The sequence below is a fragment of the Alosa sapidissima genome, chromosome 11, assembly GCF_018492685.1.
Source record: "Alosa sapidissima isolate fAloSap1 chromosome 11, fAloSap1.pri, whole genome shotgun sequence".
Classification (NCBI taxonomy): Eukaryota; Metazoa; Chordata; class Actinopteri; order Clupeiformes; family Clupeidae; genus Alosa; species Alosa sapidissima.
The window spans coordinates 28,090,715-28,117,401 of record NC_055967.1 but is presented as its reverse complement, the minus strand read 5'-3'; the positions used below and the strand labels follow the sequence as shown (position 1 = coordinate 28,117,401).

Sequence of the window (26,687 nt, the reverse complement as noted above, 5' to 3'; positions counted from 1 at the left end):
TCTAAGAAACTCCCCCTCGCTCGGTCAGTCAAGGGTTTTCGCTGCTTCTTCGCCGGCTCTGCCATTATACACGTTTGCAACAATCTCTAGCGTTTCGTTAGCCTGTCTCTGTGCTGTAAACTGATCCTGCTTCGGTCAGCGGGTAGGATACACCGAATTTGCAAGTGGGATATTCTTCCTACAGGCAGTAGGGGCAGGCGAGAGAGCCTTCATTTGCCCCGTAATGAGTCATTTAACCATATACCGACTAACGAAGGTGATTAATTAACACGAAAACGTTGCCTGGTGTCCCTTCAAATTAGTCATTCCTCATTCCAGATGTTCCTACTGTATTGAATGAAGGTGAGAGGTTTAATGTTATTTAATTCAATGTTATTGCTGGGTACTGTGAAACTCCAGTGCCGACGTGCTACACACGAACACGTGTATCCTTTCATAGCTGTTATGTCTGTCTGCTTATATCTTTGGAGATAAGAAAGTTCTGATAATGGAAACACACACACATCGTCTTCGATTGCATGAAAAACAAAGCAGGTGTGTGTACTGTAATGCTTTTATTAGGACTTTAGCTCAAGAGTGTGAGTTTGCATGTACAGTAACTGTATGTATGTTCTGTTGCTGACCACATATAAAGGCGCTGGACCCTGAACGGGTCTAGCAAACAAACCGTAAAAATAAAACACCTCCGTGTTCAGCACCTCGTCCCCATCCCTCCCAACCTTGACAGTAGTATACATATGACCAAAGACTCACTGGAAACATACTGACACATTTCAGGTTCTGTTGGGCTTCAAAGGTTTTCTTACAAAAAAAAATTAAATATGCAAAGTTTTTTTTTTTTTTTCCTGACAATGGGGATAAAATAACGAGAAATACATCAACCTCTCCTAAACATCATCATCATGAAGCAGAACCCCCCCCCCCCACCCCCAGGCCCTCGTAAGAGACCAGACGGTAAGCAAAACTACAAAAAACCACATTGGTTTCACAAGAGAAAAATCACTTTTGTATCAATCCTCATAATTAATCCCATATAGCTGCTTTGTCTGGAGTGGATCGGTGCCAGACCCATACCAGAAACAGTGGCAATTAGGGAGAAAAGCTTAACCGAGAAACAGATTCAGTCCATGGTAGAACAGAAACGAGAGACAGGGGGCGCTGTTTTGTACAGATCTATTTACAGTTCAGGCAGAGAGGCAGGATGTAACTCGACACCAGAGAGCGCACCTTTTCAGAAGCAAGGTGTGGCTTAATCTAGGGCGATGATGTCGTCGTCATCATCATCTTGCCCGCTGGCGGTTGGTTGGTCCAGACGTTTGCGTTTGGTCGAGGATTCGACTGATTCACCAGTCTCTGCGTCGGCGAGCTTCCTCTTTTGTGCTGATGCTGCGCCCCCAGCAGAAATGTCCATGGCAGAGCTGGACGATGGCTCTTCATCGGAGTCGAGAATGAGAACGTCATCATCCTCCTCTACAGGGGCTGAGAGACAGAGGGAGAAACAAACAAATGTGTTGAAAACAACACAACTTGAGTTGTTCTTAACACATCTCTGTGTCCAAATAGGGACAACACAGTTTGTGTCACACACTAAGACACCAATGCTCACCTTTAGACGAGGTGGAGGGCTGAGCGGAGTCTTTGTTTCCATTAGCGATGCTCTTCCCATCCTCAGCCGCTGCTGCTGGTCCAGGTCCTTTCTCAGGGACCTCACCCACCACCTCAAACTCCACATCCTTTTCCAATTCCTCACTGACACACACACACACACACACACACACACACAGATAAGCCCCCACTACATCCAATATAATACATCCACTACAATGATAATACATCACCACATAATCCAGCCCATTCACTACACACATGAAACTAAAATCAAGAGGTCTTACACAATAAACAACACACACACACACACACACACACACACACACACACTTGTACCCACCTGTGTAGGATGTTCACCTGGAGTGTGTAGTCCTGAAGGAAGTCATCTGATTGGAGGCGGCTGCCGTTCCGGATCCCAAAGTCAGACAAAACCTTGTTATTATTGGCTACAGAAACACACACAGAGGCAGGAATGAGGGTTAATCTGGGTGTGTGTGATAGGCAGTATGTCTGGTGTCTTTTTATGTTTGATGTGTGACATAGAGTCTAAGTCTTATACAGCAATCACACGGTTATCAAGGCAACAATTAGATTAGATTAGAGGTCTTTATTGTCCACTATTGTGGAAATTCGTTTTTGGCCCCACCAAACATGTAGCACACACAAGCAAGACTACACAACAGGTACAACATAAAGCAGACACAAACAAAGACTAACAGCAGGTACAACAATAACAACATAATGCAAACACACACAAAGACTATACAGCAGATACGACATATAGCAAGCACAAACAAGACTACACAGCAGGTACAACATATGGAGACATGGAAATGTGCAAAAGAAGTTGTCAATAAAATGCCGTAAATAATATAGGTTAATCAGTTAATTATAAATCTCATAAATGGCAAAGCATTTAATAAGGCAGTGTCAATGGCAGCAACCATCACCAATACAACCATCTGGTTGCTAAGTGTTCACCACCTTCGCTTCCTTAGCTTTTGCCTTGTAGCTTCCTTAGCTTTTGCCCTGTTCTCTTCTAATAGTCTAATCACTACGACTGCAGCTAGTCCTGCAGAAGACGCATTTGTGAGCTCTGCACTTCAGCTGTAAATTCAGCAACATTGTTTCTGAGAAAAACATATGGACAACTTTGCAATATACTCCAAACTCCTACAGTTCGCTACTCTACTGCCCTGCGTATTACTTCCCTGTGTGATTTCCATCATCACCATGTGTGGTTGTGTAACATGAGAGTTAGTGTGTGTGATGAGGGGTACTACTGTGTCACGTACAGCCCTGAGTGCGTATGTGTGTGACTGTGTGGTGTCGTGTGGTGGTCTGTCTGATCAGTGTTCCTGTGTGTGATTGTGTGGTGGGGTGCTGCAGTTTGTCTCCCCCTGCAGGCCAGGCGGAGAAACTCACCCTCAGTCTCTCCCTCCTCGGAGGAGATGAGGATGGTGCCTTTGCCATCCTCGATCTGGACGTCTGGAGCTACCATCCCAAACCTCTCTTTCAAGATCTACAAAAACACAACAATCAAACACCACAGTACCATGACCTAATTAATCTACACAAACACAGAGACTTACAACAGTGTGTACTCTAATGTTAAAAACGAACGCCTTTTTAAAAAGGTAAATTACCTTTACCTTGCAATGTGTAATTGTATACCTGTGCTTATTGATCCTAGCAAGAAGGAGATGTTTCGTATCTATAAATAACTGCAGTAACCATAATAGAAGGCAAATAGTAGTTTTCATGTATTTATTGCTTAAAAAACACTTGTAGATAAACATTTATAGAAACATATTACCGTCTGCATATCAAGATACATTCAAAGCTTTCCTCAACAACTTTCAAGTAGATCAAGTCAATCATACAGCAAGTGACATCTATCTAGCTATATCAAATTGGTGCTGAATTGTAGTGTACTGATTGAATACTATAAATAACTGTACTTTTTGCATTGCAAATGTTCCGGGTTGATGCATATTGCCTCATATGAGATACAGCTCTACTGTATCTCATATGAGGATTTTTACTTTACCTTGTCTTGCAGGGTTAAGACGAGTGTTTTGTGGACGTTGAGCCTGACGGTCACCTCAGGTCGGCTAGCACACACGTAGCAGTTGGAGTTGGGTGGGTCAAGGGCACAGGGCACCAGCAGCTTCTTACGTGGGTTGGGCTGCTTGTTCAGGAAGATCTAAACACACAAGCGCGCACACACAGAGTTAGAAATGTGCAAATATGACTGAACGATAACATACTGTAAAACTTAAATAATAGCCCGGGCTTTTATTTTCCAAAATCGTCAAACTGCATCGGCTTGTACTTGAGACGCATCTGAGACAGGCCTTTAATTACTTTCACACAAAACTTTTCCTCTGCAAAGATGGGAAATATTATTGAATTAATAATTTTAAATATGCTCAAGGCTATCCGATGATAGGCTTCAATTACAGATTATTCAATTAGTGTTGACATGTTGTTCATTGAGTGTTAGAGATAATAGATAACAATCCTAATAGCATACTGGTAGACAGAGAGCATGACAGTAGGAGGTTACTGGATTATATTATGTTTTATTTATAATTAGAACGTGTTTAACAAATCAGTTCATGTAAGACATAGGATTACTATATTTTCTTAGATTATTGGGAGTTTAAAAAAAAAAAAAGAAGAAAAAAAAAAAACCTGCACCAGGCAAAACGATGTGACAGCCCCGGGCTGAACAATACAAGTTAATATCCATCTAGGAACTTGTTGCCCGAAACACATCAAAATAATACAAATGGGAAGAGAGAATGAAGGCTACCCTGTAAAACAACTGGGCAAGCATGTTACCGGTAGGCTTACTGTCGGCTTATCCTTGTCACGACAAGATATAATATTTTGTCTAATATGCCAATTTGAAACAAAATGGGATGAATTGAACGATGTAGGACATAGCATAGACCTAGTCCATATTGAAAAAAAGTTTAAACAATTTGGAACTCTGGCCTTGACCGCCGCAGTCTTTAATAATGCCACTTAATCAGAACTTTAGTGTGCTAAACAGCCCAGGCCCCTATTTGAGATCAGCCTTTATTTATCCAAACCTGTAGGTAGCCACACCAGGCGTGTAAGAGAGGCATCTATTTGGGACTCGGCTTTTGAAAGGGATTTTTGAATGTACATCCTTTAAAGACATGCTGTGGGAGAGGCTGTGATTATTACTAGTAGGCCTTAATGTTCTTCTGGCTGTAATACATATATTAGTCTAAAAATACTGGGATGTGATGTACAGCCATGTTTTTATTTGTGAAGAAGACTCATCACTTCTTATTCGTTATGCATGTGTGATTACCGTGCGGCACTTGTCCATATCTCCTGAGAGGATCTTCAGGCCCTCAAGCACTAGAAGTCCCGCAATGATGGCATTGGTGGTGGCAATGGCTGGAATGATGTTCCCTGCCATGGCTGCATGGGGCAACAGAGGGTAAACATGATGCCACACACGTCACATTGCAAAACCACAGCTCAATACTGTTGAGATACCACACACACCTGTTGCAATTAAAATCACTGACAAACAGCAGGGTGCATCCAAAGCTCACATCATGCTCCATAAGCATTAAATATGAACAGGATCAACAGGAACTTGGCCTTAAGCTTTTTTAATTTTATTTATTTATTTGGGGGGGGGGGCGCTTTAATTTGACAGGACAGTGGAGAGAGTGACAGGAAGCGAATGGGAGAGAGAGATGGGGTGGGATCGGGAAATGACCCGAGCCGTACTCAAATATGGTAAGGGGTTCTGTAACAAATTGCGCCATAGCACCCCCTTAAAGGAGAATTCCGGTGTGATATTGACCTAAAGTGTATCGAAACATGATACCGAGTGTGAACGTATGTCTCATAGCCCATCTCGGCTTGTCCCCTGCACTCCAAAATCTGGCGCTAGTTAGCCGATGCTACCAACATCTTTTTCAATAGTGGTGCTTCGGCATCGGGCTAGCCATGCAAATAAATCACTGTTTTACACCCATTTACGAGGCTCAATGTATCTCCACACTTCATTGGTAGACTTCCTAGGGCCCTGACATTTAAAACGAGACATTGAGAACTTTGAAAAAGCACTGGTAGTTTACTTACAAGACGATTTATACAGACAGTATCTTCACGAAGTTTAACGTTTGCAGCCATCTTGAATTTAGTCACGATAAGTCGAGCAACGAGTAAGAATGAACAGGTATGATAAGGGATCAGATTCCAAAAATAATTCAGTGGAAATGCATGGATTCCAGTTGCTGCTACTGGAAGAAACTGGAATCCATGCATTTCCACTGAATTATTTTTGGAATCTGATCCCTTATCATACCTGTTCATTCTTACTCGTTGCTCGACTTATCGTGACTAAATTCAAGATGGCTGCAAACGTTAAACTTCGTGAAGATACTGTCTGTATAAATCGTCTTGTAAGTAAACTACCAGTGCTTTTTCAAAGTTCTCAATGTCTCGTTTTAAATGTCAGGGCCCTAGGAAGTCTACCAATGAAGTGTGGAGATACATTGAGCCTCGTAAATGGGTGTAAAACAGTGATTTATTTGCATGGCTAGCCCGATGCCGAAGCACCACTACTGAAAATGTTGTTGGTAGCATCGGCTAACTAGCGCCAGATTTTGGAGTGCAGGGGACAAGTCGAGATGGGCTATGAGACATACGTTCACACTCGGTATCATGTTTCAATACACTTTAGGTCAATATCACACCGGAATTCTCCTTTAAAACAAGGCTTCAGCAGTGGATCGGATGCACTGTTTCTATTTTTTTCTGTCAGTGACATTGAAACAGTACATTGGGCAAGAGACATGACGCAACAGAAGTGCATATCTTACGGATTCAGAAAACATTCAATGCTACGTGATAGTCAGACACTCGCCTGATGTTAGGCCACGTAGCAGAGACATTACGCAAAACTAAATCAAACACAGACACACACATTTCGTTGGCACTTACATTTGACGTCGAAGCGGCTCTTCATGTTCATGCTGAAGACATGCATGCGCAGGTTGGCAGCTGCGGTCACAAAGTCCATTGCTGGAGGATCATCCTGAAAATGACACACCAATCAAGAGAAGAACAGCTCAACTCCTCCCGCAGTGTATATGTATGTGTGTATGTCAGTGAGCGAGTGTCGCTGTGTCCCACACTAATTCATCCCCGTTTTTTAATGGCTAAGCTGTGCTTAGAGTTCATCACTATATGAGGAAGGAGACTGCAGATATGTTACCTTGTCCCACACAAGTTCGGCTCCATCTCCTTTCTGCTGGAGGTCTCCTCGCAGTGTCTCCACGCTGTTGCTGAACATCTGGGCGTATCCCTGGACCCCCAACACCTGCTGGTCCTTCAGTCCGCTTACGCTCACTGCCTCCGATTGGCCTGCTGCGCACACAAGCAAGCATGCACGTTAACTTCCATTTCTCTCAGCGCAACATGACACAACAATGACTGTAGCAGGACAAAACTAATCAATGTCTTTATGCTGTAACTAATGACGCAACTACTGTATGGCAATCCTATTGGGTATAATAGTGACATGTTTGTGTTTATGTTTCAGTGTTGTGGTTGTGTGTGCCTTGTTGTTTACCTTGCTGCAGGAGCTCTTCCCAGTCTAAAGGCAATGGGGCTTTCCTCTTCTTCCACAACTTGTCCATCGTTAGGAGGTACCTGATGTCATCTTTAAACAACTGAAACACACACAAACACATGCACACGCACAATAAACAAGCAGCAGCCTATCAGATGCCAGGTACTACAGATGGACACCAAGGCCTTGTTGAAGATTTTGATCGGATCTATCAGAGGGGCACACAGACCTTGTTGAAGATTTTGACGGAGTCATATCCGGTGGAGCGAGCCCATTCCCTGGTGCTGACACGCTTCACATCTCCATCCTTCTCGGAGGCGCTGGCTTTAGCTGCTGCCTCCGCTGAGTCCCCTGGACAACAAACAAATCGTGTCTACCTCTGGCAGCTACAGCAAACCAGCTCATCAAATAACAAACAAAATAACTGTTCCTGGTGCATCTGAAACATCTGTAATCTGAAAATCAAAATGGAAGTGTGTGCGTCTGAGTGTCCATGCACAAGGCACAAATGACATGTACTCACATCTGGCCTCTGGGTCGGCAGTGTCCGGAGAGACCTCCTGATCCGCGTCCTCCTCTCCAAACAACTGGCTGTACACAAACGCACATCACACAATACACATCTGCTATGAATACCATTTCATTTGTCTGGATTTATTTACAGGGAGATGTACAGTAGCTCGCTCCAGTTGGAATAGTTCCATCATCACACTCACTTGAACAGGTACTTGGCCCACACGATGCAGTGAATGGGCTCGGAGGGAGTGTTGCGGATGGTGCATCCAGGGAAGGTCTTCTGGGTGGGTTTGGGCTGGCACTCGTAACACTCTGTCTGACCCTGCCAACAACAACATCAAACAAATATATTCACAATAAGCACAGGGTCATCCACGTCAGCATCTACAACAGTAGAAACGTGACTTGTATACTATAATGTTTAAAGTTAAACAGAACTTCAAGGACACCTGGGGCCTATTCCAGAAAGCGGGCTTTGTTAGAAATGTTTGTTAGCCCTGATTTGAGGGAAATAAAACTCCAGGTTTCCCATTCCAGTAAGAAATTTAACTCAAACTTTGGGTCCGTTACCACGGTAACACGGTGACTCTGAACATAACCTGCTCCTTAGCAGGTTTACTTTGCCAAACCCAGTGTTTATATCTCGTCCCTCCTACTGAGCTGCTATAAGACACATGGGTTGTCGTTTTCTCCTCTAGCAAGTAATTTAAAAATGAATCTAGGCTACTGTATTAAACTCACTGCCAGGTGCAGCAACATAGTAGGATAAAAATATAAAAATAGTAGGCTAATCTTATTAGGCTAGGCTACAGTGTTTGTGTGCCATAATAATCATTTGTGCTGTTAAGGTTTTAAGTAATTTTTTAGTCACTGGTTTAGGAAATATAGGGTTCATAAAACAATTGACAGCACAAACAATTTGAATAATTTTCTAATGACGTGCAACCACCAGTTACGACTGTGCTGCATTTTCCTTTGAAAAAGGAAAGGCTGTGCTCGTAGGGATAACTTCTTAAATTGAGTGACGTAGCAAGTCGGGTAAGTTTTCTAACTAGTTGGCATGGTGACTCATTTCTGAGTTCCTTTGATGAAGCCTTTTCAAAGTCATCAGGCACACGCTGAACTCAGAATAAACAAACTCTGTGTACATTGAACAAATTAGAAGCGAAATATCAGGGTTTCCCATCTCAGGGTTGATCTACCTAGAGATCAGGGTTGGACAAAGAGTTTGTTCAACCTCCTTTCTGAAATACTGCCCTGATGTTCCCCACTAAAATAAAAGGTTTGTTTGTTTGCTTGCTTGCTTGTTTAATTTAAGGCCATTTGGCAAATAAGGCTATTCAATGGCCAGAGTATTGTGTGTTAAAAAAGTTTAAATATGTTTTTTTTTTTATCTATGCTAGTAAGATATTTTAAAACCTTCAAAGGTGGGACCTTACTAAAAACATCAGCTACAGAATGGTGATAAAATTGTTGTTTTTTTGTTTTCAAGGTAGGACAATAGATCAAAATATGTCTCACTGACAGGGCCCTTTTAAAATAAAAGATAGTATTTTACGTGCTGTAAAGGACATTTTTAATTTCCAATGTGCACCTTAATCGGTCAACAGCATTTCTACAGATGAGTCTATGTCTGTATGTTTGAATTGTGTGTGTGTGTGTGTGTGTGTGTGTGTGTACATGTGTCTGCACTGGTGTCTGACCTTCTTGATGACTGTAACCTGGCCAAGGTATCCGGCTGTGCCGCTCTCAATCAGAGGGATGTCTGCCGCCAGACACATCCTGTTCACGTGGTTACGAGCCGCTAGCATTTCAACAGATGACGGAACACAAAATACACAGAGAAAAAGATGAATGAGTTAAGGGAAGAGACAGTTTGATTGAATAAAAAAAGATAAGGCTCATTCTCATGTGTGTGCATTGGGCAAGACTGGCTCTGATATGGTCTGGAGAATATTTTGGCTGATTAGTTTCACACGATCGATAGATCGATAGGATAGACGATATTGATCCCCAAGGGGAAATTCAAGATAATGCCACATCCATTCTGCATCCAGCAGTAATCTAGGTCCAGCAGCAGTTGTCTGGTTCTGGTATGTGTGTGTAGTAGGTACCTCTGTTGTCCAGCGCATTCATGACCAGCACAAACTTCCTGAAGAACTCCACATTGTAGTCCGGGCTGCAAAAGACAAACATAACACGTGAGCATGCGCAAACCACAACAAGTCAATGAAGAGAAAATTAAAAGTTATTTATGAGAGTTCTGAAACCCACTTCATGATACTATCATGGTATGCTGTAATGTTGGCGGATGGGCAGAACCGCAGCACACTTTCCTTAGCCACCTGCGTCAAACATACACAAAGGAAGAGCCAGAGAAGTTAATCACTCACAAAAATATACCTGGTAATTGCTTACTTAGAAAATGAAATGACCCCAAATGACACTACCGTACAGTTAAGATTGTTTTTCTGGGTCTTACCTGTGCTTTGGACTTCCCCACATGTTTCTTCTGAAATAGGAACTGTCTGTTCAAGTTGCTCACATCGATGGTGTCTAGATCGATCTACAACACAGATGCAAAAGGGCAATTCCATGGGAAATTACGTTTTTTGTAACATCCATAACGCCAATAAAATGTGATGGTACAGTATGGTATGTGAATGATTCCATGAAATTTGAGCATTTGCCATTTTTGGCTGAAGAATGTACATGAGGAAAAAATGCACAAAAAAGTAATGTTATCATATCATACGAATGCCAAGGCATTTCACTGGCGTTATGGATGTGACAAAAAGTCCACTTTACCTGGAATTGCCCAAAACCATTTGTGAGTCACATTACATCTCTCTAAACAGTCGCTCCAATTTCTGTTCAGTTGACCACAGGATCTCTGCTTCCTCCTTACAGCAAATATCTAAGGTTCCCCTTCACGTCGATTATTGTTAGCCTTACCCCAATTTGCAAAGACCACACGAAATTAACAATGAAAGTTTTTGCAGCTGCGCTATGTTAAGTGATTTAAAAGCTGTGGTGTGCCATGCACTGAAAAAAGTATTCATGTGAAGTGCTTCCCTGCCTATCTATGTAAAACGTCATTACACCCGAACTCCTCTGAAAATGCCGCTCAACTAACTGGCGGGGTGATAGAACATGCCGCTTAACGTAACAGTTGACTTGCCTAATACAGGATTTACAGAAAGGATGAATATAGAATTCTGAACACTGTTTACAGCAATTCCACCTCTATCTTTACCACAGCTTGGAAAAAACCGCATCAATTCACGCATCTAACGTTAATGTGACATTTCACTTAAGTTTAGCTTGCTATCGCAACTCTTGACGTTAGCTAGAAAGGCGATGGTAAATGGCAAGTTAACGTTAGAGCTATGTATCTAAAAATAACATTAACTAATCACCACTACATGAAACAATGACATTCAGAAGCTGTACACCACGGAACGTCTGTACAGGAAACAAAACGGAATAATATTTTCTTCAGTGTGCCAATGTTACTGCAAATAGGCACATCTGAAACAACTAAGACGACTCTTTCTATGAAGAGCATGCTAGCGCATCTTACCGGTCAAAGACTATTGCGCAAAGCGAAGTCAAAACAGTAACGCCAACGTAACTCAAAATCAATGAAGATGATCAGTAACAGTCCGGATGAACAATAATCAAGATGCCCTCCAGTTATGTGAATGTATCAACCTGTTCCACTGTTCTTCCAAAAAAGGTGGCTGGGTAAGTTGGCTATGGTTAGCACGAAGAGCTAGCGTTAGCGCGCCAGATAGCTACTCAGTTAGCTAGCTAATGGTTACTGGGCCCGTTTGAACGCCATTAGCCAAGTAGCTAGCTTAACGTTACCCACAGCACAAAGGGTATTGATGTGTCCGCCCCCTGAACTTACCACTTCAATGTTTTTAAAGCCGGTAAGCACCAGATTTTTCAGGAGTTCACAACCTATTCCCCCTGCTCCAACCACCAGGACCCGGCAACTAGAGACGGAATCGGCGAGTTCTTTGCGGAGAGACCCCACTAGCTGAACCATTGTTGAGCGGTTGATAAAGACAGCCGTACAGCGGCTTCAGACCCTCAAATCTGCAGCTAAGCCTTACTATCAAGACAGAGGGCGCTCCTCTTTTCCACAAAGACAAACATCCGCCTAGACACTGAAGATTCATGCCGAGCAGATACCTTTAAAGATTCTCTGACTTACTTTTCAGTTTTCAGTAGCCTTTGCACTTCAGTAGCTGAGGGTGAATTGAGTTGAACAAGTTATTTTGCTTTGATGGTCATACATGTACTCAGGTATGGCCATGCATGCAGTCAGATACCAGTCAGTGAATCAGGCGCAAGCAGCTTTGTGGAGTTCATCTAAAAGCTCTCCACACACAAACCAAATGCTGGCATTATTGATATACTGAGAACATGAAGCCTACATAAAGACATTTGCCCTGGTCACAAATAGTATAGCTGCCTGTTCATTGTTGATGTTGTCTCTTACTGTCTGTTTTGAAAAAAATGAGGTCGCTTTCTTCTCAGAGGTAAATAAAGAGAGAAACAAACAAACATAGTGCCCACGCCATCCATTAATCCATCAATCAATCAATCAAACAAGTGGTTACATGTGTTTTTATCTCCAGGACCAACCTGTACTTTTAATGTAGTATGTAGTATCCAGGACAGTGTTTTAATGTAGTATGTAGTATCCAGGACAGTGTTTTAATGTGTTATGTAGTATTAATGTAGTATGTAGTATCCAGGACAGTGTTTTAATGTAGTATGTAGTATCCAGGACAGTGTTTTAATGTGTTATGTAGTATCCAGGACAGTGTTTTAATGTAGTATGTAGTATCCAGGACAGTGTTTTAAGTAGACTTTGTTTTTTATCTTCACTTTTACAAAAAAAGGAGATAAAGGGTGGTTAGCTGTCACCAAAGAAAAGTGCTGATGCAGCTGCACACACCTTAGTGTCTCAACAAGCAGCTTATCCAGTGTGTGTTCTTGTGTGTGTGTGGTTTCTGAGGGATACAGGTCCAGGGTATACACATATGTGTATGTGAGTATGCATGTTTGTCTTGTGTGAGGACATTGGTGTCTGTGCATATAAATCAGAGACTTGTCGAAGTAGAGACATGTCTAGAGGAAGGGGGCAAGCCTAGGATCTCGTCTGAGCTTCTCATCCAGAGCGAGGTACTGTTGAGGGGCCCGGTCTTTATGCCTATGATACACACAGATGACAGTTCAGTTAGGACAGCTATTGATTTCTATTAGCAGAGATCATTTTTTACTAACCCTTCTACTCGCACAAACAACATATCTGTAAAAACTACAACCTAACTCATACCATAACACCTTGCACTAAAGCTTGGTACTACTCACATCTATACATCACAAAATGTCAATATAAGATATTGAGATTTTGCAGTGTCCATTATAATGTTGTTGCATTATATACAGTTTAAGGAACCATATGTAAGATTGTGGCCAAAACTGGTACTGCAATCACTTTCAATTACTGTAGAGCGGTGTATCCCCTCCCCCTCCCCCCTGACTCGAGGTTGCCAACCCGGATGACGAAACACTACTGACTTTGTGATTAGTAGATAGGTGGAGGGTGGCGCATCAGGCCAAAACACAACACAACATGACAAAACACAGCATCAACATCAGTTGAGGGCTGCAACTTCACTTTTTAAATGACAATATCCTGGCCGGACTACTGTTGTCAGTGATATAAGTATTTGAAATGAACATGATTTCTTAATGTCTAGTGACATATCAGGGCCATTTTATGATAAATTGAAATACATTTCTTGCATATGGTTCCTTTAACTATAATACCTCTACTGCATTACAATTTAGTGGCACACATAAACAATGACACAGCCAGTCACTTTGTACAATTATTGTATATATAGTGTGATGTATAGTGTCATGTAGCCTCTAGCTGGTGAATCCATACTGCTGTGAGTCCATACCGACTAAGGCGCAGCTTAAGAACGTGGATCCTGAACATAGTGTCAGAGCAGTAAGCCAGGTACTGGTCCTCGTCCTCTTTGGTCATGGTTAGCTGGTTCTTCTGGTACCACTGCTGCTTCTGCTGCAGCTCCTGGGTCTCCTGCCGCACACCAGAAAGAAACATTCAGTTCATGGATAAATACAGACAGTAGCAGAATCTAGAAAATAATTCTTTCCATCTCTCATCTCTGACTGCTGCACATTTTTGTTTTCACAGTACATGAGGCATGTGATAGGTCTCTCTCTCTACAAAATTCTAACAGGTTTGGCAGCGCAGCTTGTAAGGCTACAGTGGATAACACTGACGATTCTAGGAATACAACAGAAACACAACTCATCTCCGCAATGCACTTACATGGACAAAGTCCAATGAAGGCTTATGAGACTGCAAAGAGGTTCTGACCACGCTGCTTCAAGTTGGACTAGACAAGATGAAAAATAATTTTCTAAAATGTTCAGACTGTGTTACACCTTGTCAATTTTCAAAGGTCTCAATGGCGAAGACTATCAAAATTTTATTGTGTCTTATGTAAGGGATTATGCCCGACGAGGTGTCCATTATCAGAAATAAATGGACGACGCGGAGTTGTGAACCATCCGACGCGAAGCGGAGGTTGCTTCCGTGAAGTCCATTTATTTCTGATAATGGACGCATCGAAGGGCATTATCCCGTTTATACCATGGTCACTTACGAAATAAATATGAAATCAATTATTAATACTAAATGAGTTTTAGTCGTTAGTTTTTTCAGCTGTTTATCGCAACGCTGTGGAATGTTGATAAGTCACAGCTGAGCGAACTAACTCAGGCGTTGTCAAGCAACGTCATAATAATTTTATAGGTGTAGTATATCACTTTTTAAACGACACCCTTTTCAACCTAGACCATGGTATAAGCACTATTTATCCATATGCAAGGTTCTATTTAAGCATGTGTGAAATGCTCTAGAATCTTTGATTTCAATGTTCTGAGGTTGTGGTGTACCTTCTCAAAGCGGGCCTGAATATGGTTGGCCTTATCTATAAGACGCTGCTTGAGGTCGGCCAGACTGTCGCTACGCAGCTGCAGGGCCATCTGGTGGGTCAACTGGTCTGGGTTGCCCAGTTGGGCCAGGAACGGAGACAGGAAGTCCAACTCCTTCTCTTCCTGTCGTAGACGCGCCTCCTCAGCCATACGCTCCTGAGAGGAGGACAAGAAGGGGAGAGGGAAAGAGTCGTGATCGTGACCAGGGGCAGTGGTGGCGTAATCAAAGATTGTTAAGGCGGAGCAAGATACTTCGTCGTAGTTCATGTCTATGGGCGCGAAATGGGGATCGAATCCTGTCTGCATAAAGAGGCGTGTCGATGACGTATTGATGAGCGTACGTTGCAACCGGCCAACAGCAGCGGCAGAAATAACCGGCGCACACCTGATATAAGGTTGATTTTCTCCAGACTGGATTACTCAAAAATGCTAAAAATGTACCTGAAATGTTCAGAAGGGTTTGAGGATCATGAAAATGTGCCCGAAATTCACATTCCTAACTCTATAGAACCAAGACCTTAGCATATGTGGTGAAATTCTGAGCTATGTCCATAGACTTCAATGGAGCAGTCGCTGCCTCTGCTCTGCATAAAGGGGGATTTTGACCCCCTCCCTCGTGCGATCCGGGTTCCCGGAAGTGGCTCCTGATGAAATATCTTGCTCCGCCTTAACAATCTTTGGCGTAATGGCTTAGAAGCTGGACTAGAATGGCAGAAAAGTTGAAGGTGTCACCCTTGTGCCCTTGAGCAAGGCACTTAACCCCGAATTGCTCTGGGGAGACTGGCCCTTGTAATAACTGAGATATGTAAGTCGGTTTTGGATTAAAAACGCCAGCCAAATAGATAACTATATGTGAAAGAGAAAGGTTGCCTTGGTGATGCTTCCCAATGTTTGAAAAAGGGTTGGAATATGCCTTATCAATGCTTCCCAATGCTTAGCAATGCTTCCTGATGTTTGAAAAAGGGTTGTAATATGCCTTTCCAATGCTTACCAATGCTTCCTGATGTTTGAAAAAGGGTTAGAATATGTTTTACCGATGCTTCCCAATGTTTCAAAAAGGGTTAAATGTCTTACCAATGCTTCTCGATGTTTGCGAGCCTTGTCATTCCTGGCTGTGTTGTAAATGGAGATGTGCAGCTCAATATGTTTCTCCTCATGACGGCGAAGATCAAGGATAGCCCTCACCTGAACATAGATGTCAGCAAATATGCACACCACACTAATAAACACACAAAGATAACCTTTATTCTCTTCTGGTCTTCTACTTCTAATGAACTACTTTTGCTTTTCCTTTACTAGTATAGTATAGAGTATAGTATAGAGTCTTTATTGTCCTATAAGGATATTCTTTTTCACACATATCATTATATTCCATGCAGGATATCCACAGCCTCATACATATAACATATAACATAACACACCCCATGACATATAACATATAACACCCCCCCCAGTTTCCCTCCCTCCTCAACACCAAACAAGCAAAAAGGTGGACAGTACAGACAACATAGACACAAAAGAATAGGGGGGATGGATGATCGTCACAGGAGTTTGTTAAGTGCAGTGATTGCTGAGGGTACAAACTTTTCTTAAAGTGCGCTTTTTTCCAGTCCAGGGCTCTGTATCTGCGGCCAGATGGGAGTAGGGTGAAGAAACGGTTCAGGGGATGGTCAGGGCTGCTTACTATGGTGCGTGCAAGGCGTGTGGTGGCTGTGTCATTTGCATCAGTGAGGCTGGGGGTGGGTGAGTGTGTGAGATTTTAATGAGTTTCTTGCTGCTGACATTTAGTATGGTGAAGAAACAGGGGGAGCAGTAGAATAGAAGGGGTTGGATGATGCTTTTGTAGAGTAGCAGAAGGAGATGGGGGGGCAACATACAGTGATCTACTACTACTGTTTTCTTCTATTCCATCATCAGTGTTTCATTAGGCTTTCTATGACCTATGTCACATCAGACAACCTACTTCATATGTGCGTGCAGTGCACACACAGACGCATACACCATAATCAACTACTGCTTATGTTTAATATGTATAGCCCCCTCTGCATTGAAAACAGTGACTGCGTTTACATGCACTTCAGTATCCCAGTTATGATCGGGATTTTGAACTATACTGGTTTAGTGTTTGTGTAAACATACGTAAACATTATATCCCAATTTCAGAACCCCAGATAAGCCCTTATTCCGGTTTTGAGAAATCCAGTTATGCTAGGTGGAGAAACCAGGATACTGTTTCATGCACACCTTATCCCGAACAGCGGCTGGCTACATACATAGAACTCTATTGTTTGTTACCAGGATACTAGTACTTATCATGTATACAGGGATATTAATACGTTTCTCTGTGTTCATGTAAACAGCACAATTCGAATATGATCAAAAACGGGATAAGCCTCATAACAGGGATACTTAAGTCCATGTCAACGGTCAATGAGGGAAAAATCCAACATTGAAGGGAAGCAAATTTATTCAGGGAAGACAAAATTCCTCAAAAAGAAATATTTTTTATCGAAAACACATGTGCCACAATAATCTATACCCAGGGTGTCAATAAATATTTAGGTTGCTGTATATGTGCATTATGTTTCATAGTTGTCTAGACTGCTGCGCAGAACTGTAACACGGAGCTGTGATGTGTGAACGTGATGTACCATGTGGCATTGTGTAACTATTTACCTCTTTCTCTGAGTCCTTTATTCTCTGAGCCACTTTCTCCTCCTCTTTCATCAGACCAATCAGTGTCTCATAGAGAAAGAGGTTCTTACTGGGCTTCTGAAATGGATCCACCTATTTCGCACACACACACACAAACACACAAACAAAAGATGAAGTGTTTTGTTGCTGAGTATGTCTATATATTTATTTGTACAAGGTGTGAGGTGAGGTGGGTATATGTCTGGGTGCATATGTGTACGTCCTTGTATCTGTGAACGTAATGTATTGTATATAGCATGAGTGCATATCCACCTGAAACGTTGAGGCCATGTCTGGTGTGAAAGGGACGGTGTTCTGTGCGTCTCCAGAGTTTTGTGGTTTGATAAAGTTCCTCCAGGCCGGAATGATTCGGTCGTCGTCACGGTGATAGGTTACTTGGATGCGGTCCTCTGACACCAGGAAGACCCGCTCTGCCACATCCTCACTGGCTGGTTTAGTCGTGTCTCTATGGAAACGCTCCACCACCTTCTGCTCAAACAAATGCTAGTGTGAGTGAGTGAATGAGTGACTGTGAGAATTATATTTAGTACAACTGTTTCCACACTAGTTGGTATTGTGTGTGTATTGTTTTGTAGTGGTTGTTGTATTAGTTGGATTGTTTGAGTATTCTTTGCTTCATTTTCTCCGTTGCTGCACACTGTAGTTGTTGTGTCTTGCATTGTGATTATCTTGTGTGTTTGGAAAAGTGCTCTAATGTGTAGTGTTTGCTTTGCTGTGCTGACTTCTTTTGAACTGAGTGTGTGTTCTATCAAAGTCTTTATAGGCAAGTACCCCCACTTGGTGGCCATCTTGGTAATGCACTTATGGACAGTTATCATATATCATATATTATTTTCCTATTCAAGTGAATGGGGAGGCATGATTGCTTAGCCTAGATTACAGGAACAGGGATATGTGTAGACAAGGGAGGGATATGTGTAACAAACTAACCCCATTTATTTCTATGGAGGATTCTTTGAGTGCTGCTGTGTCTCTACTGTGTGTGCAGTATATTGTTGTGTCATTGCGTATGGTTACCACAAGAGGGCGATGCACATGTACAGGTTGGGATATATTTATTCTGGCGCGCTTGCCAAACACAATGTGCCGGTAACATAGGAAGTCTGGACGGTCCTCGAAGGTCTCGGTCATCTGTAAGCCCACCTCCACCCGGCGGGCCAGGCCGTCTGCTCGTGCCTGGCTGTAGAACTCCATATCCCGGTCCGAATCAGGTGTCAGGGTCACATACCTGTGACCTATAAGAAGGACGCTGGTTTAACTGGAGGATGCCAGTACCTTTCACCAACATTTATGCTTATGTGATTATATATGTATGTGTGTGTATGTGTGTGTGTGTGGGTGGGTGTGTGGGTGGGTGTGGTTGTGTGTTTACTTTTTAGTGCAAAACTCCTCCCATGTGTAAAGCGTTCCAGTGTGATGTTGCCAGCCTTGTGGAGTTCTCTCTCCTCCAAATGGTCACTCCTGTTTTGGTACCACTCTTTGACAATACACTCCTTTGTGCCTTTTCTCACACACACATACAAAAATGCACAGCAGATTAGCCTGAGCATCTGTATACTAAAATAAACACACGCAATCATCTTAATTAAAAAGAAGTCACACTATCAGAAGGGACTCCAGATACCCTAAGACACTCATACTGTGAATTATATTTATATATATATATATATTAGGGGTGTAACGGTACACAGAAGTCACGGTTCGGTTCATACCTCGGTTCGGACATCACGGTTCGGTACGAGTTCGGTACAATGGAGGGAAAAGCAAAACAAAAATGCAGAAAGCATTTTTTTTTGTACATGTCTCAGGCTGTACCACCTAGTGTCATGCAGTCTCTTCCCTGAGCTATCTGCAACAGCCTGAAGTGTGTAAGATGTAGGCTAAACAGTACAATAAGTACCCAGACTCCATCTGTAACTTGTAAACAAAATAAGACAATCAGCTATGAAACTGAAAATAGGCCTACAGCATCTCTTATTTCTGAAAGTGCAAATTACATAGAAAAATGATTTTTAAAAATCCACTTAAGCAAGACCTTCAACATCTGTGTTTAGTTGTATATGGAAGGGTCTACAATTTGCCTCAATATTTTTTTTATTGTGTATAAAGTAATAATCTAGCCTACTAACTGTGAAAATATCACACTATTTTGCCTTTTTTTAAAAAACGAAATTGCTCCTTTTATTTCATAAACAGACTACAACTAGAAGTCACGTGACTTTGCCCTTTGACGTTAACTCACCGTAGCATGGTTTGTTTATCAGCCTGGTTAGCGTTGTCACTTTATTTTACTGTCTATAATGCACTTAACACTACCAGCTCCTCATGTGAGAAGTTACAAGTTACCCCAACATACAGGTAATTACCACGCGATTTACATAGCTTTCTGTCATTACGAAATCATTTAATTTAAGCCATAGGTTTTGGCCCTATTTGTATGTGTATCCAAAGGCTGCTGAAGCGCAGGGGAAGTTTTTTCCCCTCGTTTCAGTGATTGGTAGCCTACATCATCTGGGTGATGGCTTCGAATATGTGTAGCATTTTTTCCACTCACATACCCAACAACTGCTGAACAACGCCGACACACAGTTTCATCTTATCCACCACTCTTTCGCCTGTACTAACGTTATTGTAACTTAAGTTCTCAAACTTGCGATATTAAAGAGACCAGCGGATCCTCTAACTCTTGTGGGTCTAACCTTAGTGCTGCTAATGACTGACGGACTCGACCGACGACCTGACAAAAAAAACATAGGCGCCAATCAGAGCTTCAGAGCTAAGGGGAGGCTACAGATTAGCGTTAGGTGTCGCTAAAGAACTCCCGTAACTCTCGCTACTTAACAGTATGCGCATGACAGTAATTAATCCGCACACGAGTTTTATGTATTTTTTTTGTGTGTGTTTTTTTATGTATTTTTATACCGTGTATTCTCCGTGTAAATTCATGCACCGAACCGTGACGCCCGTACCGTTTCGGTTCAATACGAATACATGAACCGTTACACCCCTAATATATATATATATATATATATATATATATATATATATATATATATTACACAGCTCTTCATAATGCTGAAGAATTCTCCATTCACTTGAATGGGCCTTCCCAACGTTCGGTGGTCTGCTATTTCTCAATAACAGGCCAATGCTAAGTATAACAGACCGCTGTCAAGGAAAATGGGTTTTGTGCTTCTAATTCAGGTCTTTCATATCACTCTGCAACTACTGGAACTTCATTCAAAAGTGAAAGCAGACGGTTTATCAGCTGTGTTCTAAAGAATGTTTGATTCAAGTTCAGCGTGTGCTGTTGCGAACTATTTGTTTCTCAGCAAAAGCCACAATGAAACGGTAACAAATAGGCTATAGCCTAGGCTATGTAGGCTAAAGAGTCATATCTTTGGGTATTGTTTCGTTTTGGCAAGTAGCCATATAATAAGCGGTTCGCCCTGTCGGGACCTATTTCCCGATAATGACCGGCGTTCTAGACATTATCCCTTACATATATATATATAAAATTACTTCAACTGATATTTAATTTATTATATTTATTATATATTTAATTAGTCAACTGACCAAGAACAACCCTTACCACTACATATATCAAATGGATACTCAATTGAGGCCAGTTATATAACATAAACCATTATGACCTCTACAAACCAACAGCTGTGACAGACAGACATAGACTTGTGTGTGAGACAAGTAAGTGAGTATAAGTTTGTTTTGCTCACATTCGAGGTCATGGTATGTGGTAAGACGTGTGACCAGCCCATCTTTCAGCAGGTACGGGGCGAATTTCTCCAACTTGGCTTTCCTGTACAATAGTACCTTTATACCACCTGGGCACCGCATCTCCATATCTAACACCAGACACACACAGGCACGCATGCACACACACACACACACACACATACACACAAACACACACACACACACACACACACATCAATCCTGATGCTTCCCAGACAACACTAATCCATAGCCCACAACACACTCAGGTGCATAGATACAAACAAACATACGGTACACACAAATTCACACACACATTCCAACAGCACTCTGTCTTTCACAGGAGTAAATTACAAATATAGTCAGTAGCACTCACTGCAGTCAAAAAGAAGAAATTGTGGGAAGGAAGGTGTCAGTGATGGTCATATTTGTTGAAAGTGTTTGTGCATGTATTCAGTATGTTATGTACAATGGACAGCATGTACAGTATATACTGTGTAGCATATGTATATATATGTGAGTGTGTGTGTGTGTTTACGTACCTTGTTGTGAGATGTGAAGTTCGCTCACCCAGGATGGGGGCATCTCGAACACCTTGGATTCTTCCTTCTCCTCCTTTACAAAGCATCCCAAACAAACAAAAACGTCCTCACAAATCAGATTGACTGAATGAAATCTATGGGAAAATACAACACACACACACACACACTTACATCATCGTCCTCAAAATCCTGTTTCTTCATGGCTGGAATGTGCAAAAGGTATTGGCTGGTGTCCCCACACAGCAGGTACTCCCACTTGACTGGATCTCCCAGGTCAAAGGTCATGTTCTGCAGGCAAAAACATTTACACATTCACACACAAGTGCACTATGTACACACAGAAACACATTTTTAACCATAACATAACATGTCCGACCAGATGTTTTTCTACATCAACACACACACACCACAACCACCCACCCCCCCACCCCCCCCCCACCCCCACCCCCACCAGAAGTTGTTTTCACAAAAATATCCCCTGATGACTTAAATGCAACTTTAACCTTTCCTCATTTCAGGAATTGGGATCTATCTGGCCCCACCCCCTCCACACTCTTATGAAAGTCACATGAAAGGACTACAACTCGAATTCGCATACTAAGGCTGTGACTGGTTGACCGTAGGTCCAACGCAGAATTCTTGACACTGACTGCTTATTTCGCTCAAGGTGTGTCTTGTAAAACATAGCAGACATCATCTGGACATGTTAACAAGGTTAAAAACTCTACAATTTTCCCCTGAGGTGCTCTTAAAAAAAAAAAAGAAGTCTCACTGCACAGCCACGCCGACAGTCCTGCATGTTAACCCAATAGTTGTGGTTATTCCAAATGCTCTCGACACCCAGGAAGTTTTGGTCAGTGGTAGGAAAGGTTTTCCCACTTAGCGGCTCGATGAAGAAGTCTTCTGGCACCTCGCGATCGCCACATTTCACCAACACCCAGCAGTGGACACGCAGGCCAAACAGTGGGTCAGGAGGAGGACGCTCTAGCTCCTGCACACACACATTGGGCATACAAACATTGTAAGATACACTCCTATACACACACACACACATTGGACATACAAACATGGTAAGATACACTCCTATACACACACACACACATTGGGCACACAAACATTGCAAGATGCACTCCTATACACACACACACACACACACACACACACATTGGGCACACAAACATTGTAAGATACATTCCTATACACACACACACACACACACACACACACACACACACACACACACACACACACACACACACACAGTATACGTATTTATACTCTTTTGATCCCAATCCGTGAATTAGTGAAACACACTCAGCACACAGTGAACACAGCACACAGTGAACACACAGTGAACACAGTGAGGTGAAGCACACACTAATCCCAGCGCAGTGAGATGCCTGCTACAACAGCGGCGCTCGGGGAGCAGTGAGGGGTTAGGTGCCTTGCTCAAGGGCACTTCAGCCGCTTCCTACAGATCGGGGTTCGAACCGGCAACCCTCCGGTTGCAAGTCCGAAGCGCTAACCAGTAGGCCACGGCTGCCCCAAGTAATATACACTCCTATACACACACACACACATTGGGCACAAACATTGTAAGATACACTCCTATACACACACACACACACATTGGGCACACAAACATTGACAGATACACTCATACAGATACAGATACACATACACTCGTGTCCCAAGTTGCTGAACATACATGAAGAAACACACACAAACTATCACAAACTGTGACTTTGTATACTTCTAGTAATGCAGAAATACACACACACACACACACACACACACACACACACACACACACACAAACACAAACAGCAGTGAATAAAGGAGGAGTCCAACTTGAAGAAGCCTCTCTGGCTCCTAAACACATAAACACACACGCACACCCAGCTGTGAACACATAAGCAGCAGGTCTAGAGGAGACCTCTGATGCTCTTACACACACACACACACACACACACATAGACTAGGAGTAAATTGTTATTGACTTTTGATTATTACTAATTATTATTGATTAATTCACTGATCAATCAATAATCAATTAAATGAATGGCTAATAACAGAAATCCACGTGGATACGCATATGTTTTGACCCCTCACCTCCTGGAGCATGTCTGCCTCTTGCTGTTTCCTGAGACGGGCAGCTTGCGCCTCCTTCTGACGCACCTCCTCCTGACGCCGTTCAAAGGCACTGCTTAGATCCCTGGGGGGCTTCACTGAGTACTTCAGAACTGTAGGAGCCTGCTCCTCTTTTTTACCCTGCACATGCACACACACACACACACACACACACAAATACATATACAAATACACACACACACACACACACACAAATATATGCACACTCACACACATACATACACACGCACACACACACACACACACACACACACACTCGCACACACACATAAACACAGATATATGCACACTCACACATACACAGACACACACACTCGCACACACACACACACACAGATATACGCACACTCACACACACACAGACACACACAGACATGCTTTTAAAAAACACACACTTCGAATACAGATGGATATATCTACAACAAACATGGATATGCACACATACACACACGCAGTGAGAAGATACAAATAAGTCCACCCAAGACTGTGATTCTCAATCATTGAGACCTGATTTAATTACAACAAAATCATCATGTCAGTTATCACAGGAACAAAGTTTCAGGCATTTGGTGCCATATTTACACTTTGGAGGTCGGAAGTGTCAGAGATCGGAGGCTGAAGAATTAATTAATTCTAGGTAAAGAGATTAAAGAATTCTGCATGACAACCATCAATTATAAAATGACAACAGGAGTTGAGTGTCATGATTTATCTCAGACACAGGGACAATGAAACTTCCTTATCAGATACAGGGACTCCCACATTAACAAAACAACCAAGGTAATGTCCAAATGGCCAGCTATCCAAAGTTAAAAGAGTGTTCACTTGAACTTTGACGTTGTCAAGATGGTCACTGCTCAGTCCAACATTGCTGAATTGTTCTCTCTCTCTCTCTGTGTCTGTGTGTGTGATCACCTTCTCATGTATGGTCAGCAGGGGGCAGTCCTCTCGGCCAAGGTTAATGAGGCACACATCCTTTGTGGCGTAGCCGCTCACGCAGTATGCGTTGTAGCCAGCAGCCAGCAGAAGACTGCACAGCAGGGTGGAGAAGTCAAAACATGAGCCCCTCTGGGTCTGCAGCACACGCGTAGGAGAGTACAGGTGCCTTGGCTACAGGGGCAAAAACACCACCAAAGGCACCACACATGACATGCATATCAATATACAGCAGGCCACATTCCACTAACACATATAGACATTCACTAACACATATAGATATTCACAAACACACACATGCATACAAACACAGTCATAAACACATAACTCTTCAACCTGCTCACACATACACACATACAGTACATTTCCGAAACTAGAAGCATTAAGCAGGGTTCCCACCCATTTCACCAACATTTGAAAACTTTTCCATGACGTTTCAATGACCTTGAATGAAATTTCGAAGACTTTTCATGGCCTATGTACAAAATTGCTTACTTTACACCACAGGCTGGGGCTACTTATAAAATACCGGTATGACTTAAACAACAAAGCTAGATAAAATATGTTCTCTCCCACCATTACGTCCCTGGTATAAAAAAATGAAATTTCATGACTTACATAAATTTCAATGACCTTTCAATCCAGGCCTAGAAAATACATATTTTATAATTCCATGACTTTTCCAAGGATTCCCTGATTCAAGCAGCCAATATACAATGGATTGTCAGTACTCATCAAGATCAAGGTCAGAGTTCTGGCTTTTGACTCCAAACTATAGGTTAAAAGTCTCTACACAGTTCATTGCACCCCAGGTTATTGCAAGACACTACAGTGGTGCAAACAGTGTGCAAGACATCTATGATGACCAGGTCATTTGTAATTTAGCTGTTTGTATAAAAATGGGTAAGTACATGTAATAATATGTGTAATATATGTAATAATATTAGAATAAATACTCCACTATACACACATACAAACAAGCACTCTTACAGGGTCTGTGGGAGGGTCCAGTTCCTCCAGAGACAGGAAGTCGGACACAAAGCTAGCGCTCCCCTCCCAGTTAAAGAGCTCTGGATAAGGAAGTACAGTTGGACGCAGTGTAGTACTCACAAACTTCTACAAAGAGAGAAAGAAGACATGAGAACAGATATACTGAGGGAAATCAATCTAAATAGATAAGAGAAAGAGAGAGACAGGACTCAGTCGGAGAGAGGACAGAGGGGACGAGAAGATGCATGTACAAACTGTGTGGCATACATGTGAGGCATGATGAGTTTGTAGTATGTGTGTGTGTGTATGTACAGTATGTGTGTGAGTGTATGTGTGTGCATGTATATATGTGTGTGTGCGTGCGTGTGTAGTGTACCTCCACCCCACATTCATTAAGGGGACTGAGAAAAAGAGGCTTTCGGTCGGGATAAAGGTGGGTGTACTGCCGACGGAAGTTCTCAGCCAGAGCAATGACCAGCTTCTCCTTTTGAGAGTTGCTCTTATAGGAAGGGGGACACAGCTTTTCATCCTTCTCCCTTTTGTCAGGCCTTCAGCAAGGACAATAAAGCACATCATACATCTACAACCAAAACTCATAGCTCCTGCTTTCTCATCACACAAGCACACAAACAAATGCTCTTTACACACATTTACCAGTAATGCCCATGAACACACTCTTTTATCCAACACAAAGGCACTAATCTCACTTATCGCTTCTCAACTCCTAACCACAACAACAGCAGCAGGAGTGATTAATGGACTGCACCTCTAGAACTCTTTTTTCCATAGTTAACATTGTAAGAGGGCACTTTATA

The 26,687-nt window shown here is 42.4% G+C and overlaps 2 protein-coding genes across 6 annotated transcripts in view; both read right to left on the bottom strand.

Moving 5' to 3' along the window:
- Positions 1-535: 535 nt before the first annotated feature.
- On the bottom strand, positions 536-11,943 carry uba2 (ubiquitin-like modifier activating enzyme 2). 2 transcript variants are annotated; one of them, XM_042111211.1, is made up of 17 exons: positions 11,670-11,943; positions 10,239-10,322; positions 10,031-10,101; positions 9,871-9,935; positions 9,460-9,560; positions 7,957-8,078; positions 7,764-7,831; positions 7,470-7,591; positions 7,241-7,340; positions 6,884-7,035; positions 6,610-6,703; positions 4,958-5,070; positions 3,659-3,814; positions 3,034-3,130; positions 1,949-2,054; positions 1,607-1,749; positions 536-1,479 (listed from the first exon to the last, which is right to left on the bottom strand). In XM_042111211.1, the coding sequence occupies exons 1-17, from the start codon at positions 11,808-11,810 to the stop codon at positions 1,250-1,252; spliced, it is 1,965 nt and encodes a 654-aa protein (XP_041967145.1). In that variant the 5' UTR covers positions 11,811-11,943; the 3' UTR covers positions 536-1,249. The 2 variants fall into 2 exon arrangements, with proteins under 2 accessions (XP_041967145.1, XP_041967146.1); XM_042111212.1 differs by lacking the exon at positions 11,670-11,943 and adding an exon at positions 10,565-10,845.
- A 440-nt stretch (positions 11,944-12,383) lies between these two features.
- The window catches only part of ccdc135 (coiled-coil domain containing 135), a 31,388-nt gene continuing 17,084 nt past the window's right edge, over positions 12,384-26,687 (bottom strand). For all 4 annotated transcript variants that reach the window (XM_042111207.1, XM_042111210.1, XM_042111206.1 and 1 more), the window contains 16 exons: positions 26,249-26,420; positions 25,873-25,998; positions 24,862-25,056; positions 23,908-24,066; positions 22,568-22,786; positions 21,967-22,083; positions 21,796-21,868; positions 21,256-21,384; positions 18,894-19,022; positions 18,539-18,756; positions 17,774-17,989; positions 17,483-17,593; positions 15,881-15,991; positions 14,768-14,962; positions 13,744-13,883; positions 12,384-12,983 (listed from right to left, as the gene is read on the bottom strand). In XM_042111207.1, coding sequence (XP_041967141.1) covers positions 12,902-12,983; positions 13,744-13,883; positions 14,768-14,962; positions 15,881-15,991; positions 17,483-17,593; positions 17,774-17,989; positions 18,539-18,756; positions 18,894-19,022; positions 21,256-21,384; positions 21,796-21,868; positions 21,967-22,083; positions 22,568-22,786; positions 23,908-24,066; positions 24,862-25,056; positions 25,873-25,998; positions 26,249-26,420 — 2,392 coding nt within the window. In that variant the 3' untranslated portion in view covers positions 12,384-12,901. The remainder of the gene's footprint in view (positions 12,984-13,743; positions 13,884-14,767; positions 14,963-15,880; positions 15,992-17,482; positions 17,594-17,773; positions 17,990-18,538; positions 18,757-18,893; positions 19,023-21,255; positions 21,385-21,795; positions 21,869-21,966; positions 22,084-22,567; positions 22,787-23,907; positions 24,067-24,861; positions 25,057-25,872; positions 25,999-26,248; positions 26,421-26,687) is intronic.

Excerpts from the sequence above, each read along its gene's own strand:
- uba2 (XM_042111211.1), bottom strand. The coding sequence starts at position 11,810 with ATGGTTCAGCTAGTGGGGTCTCTCCGCAAAGAACTCGCCGATTCCGTC. Across the intron at positions 7,341-7,469 it reads CCGTCAAAATCTTCAACAAG|TTGTTTAAAGATGACATCAG; the intron begins GTCTGTGTGCCC and ends TGTGTGTTTCAG. Across the intron at positions 3,815-4,957 it reads ATATGGACAAGTGCCGCACG|ATCTTCCTGAACAAGCAGCC; the intron begins GTAATCACACAT and ends TTGTGTGTTTAG.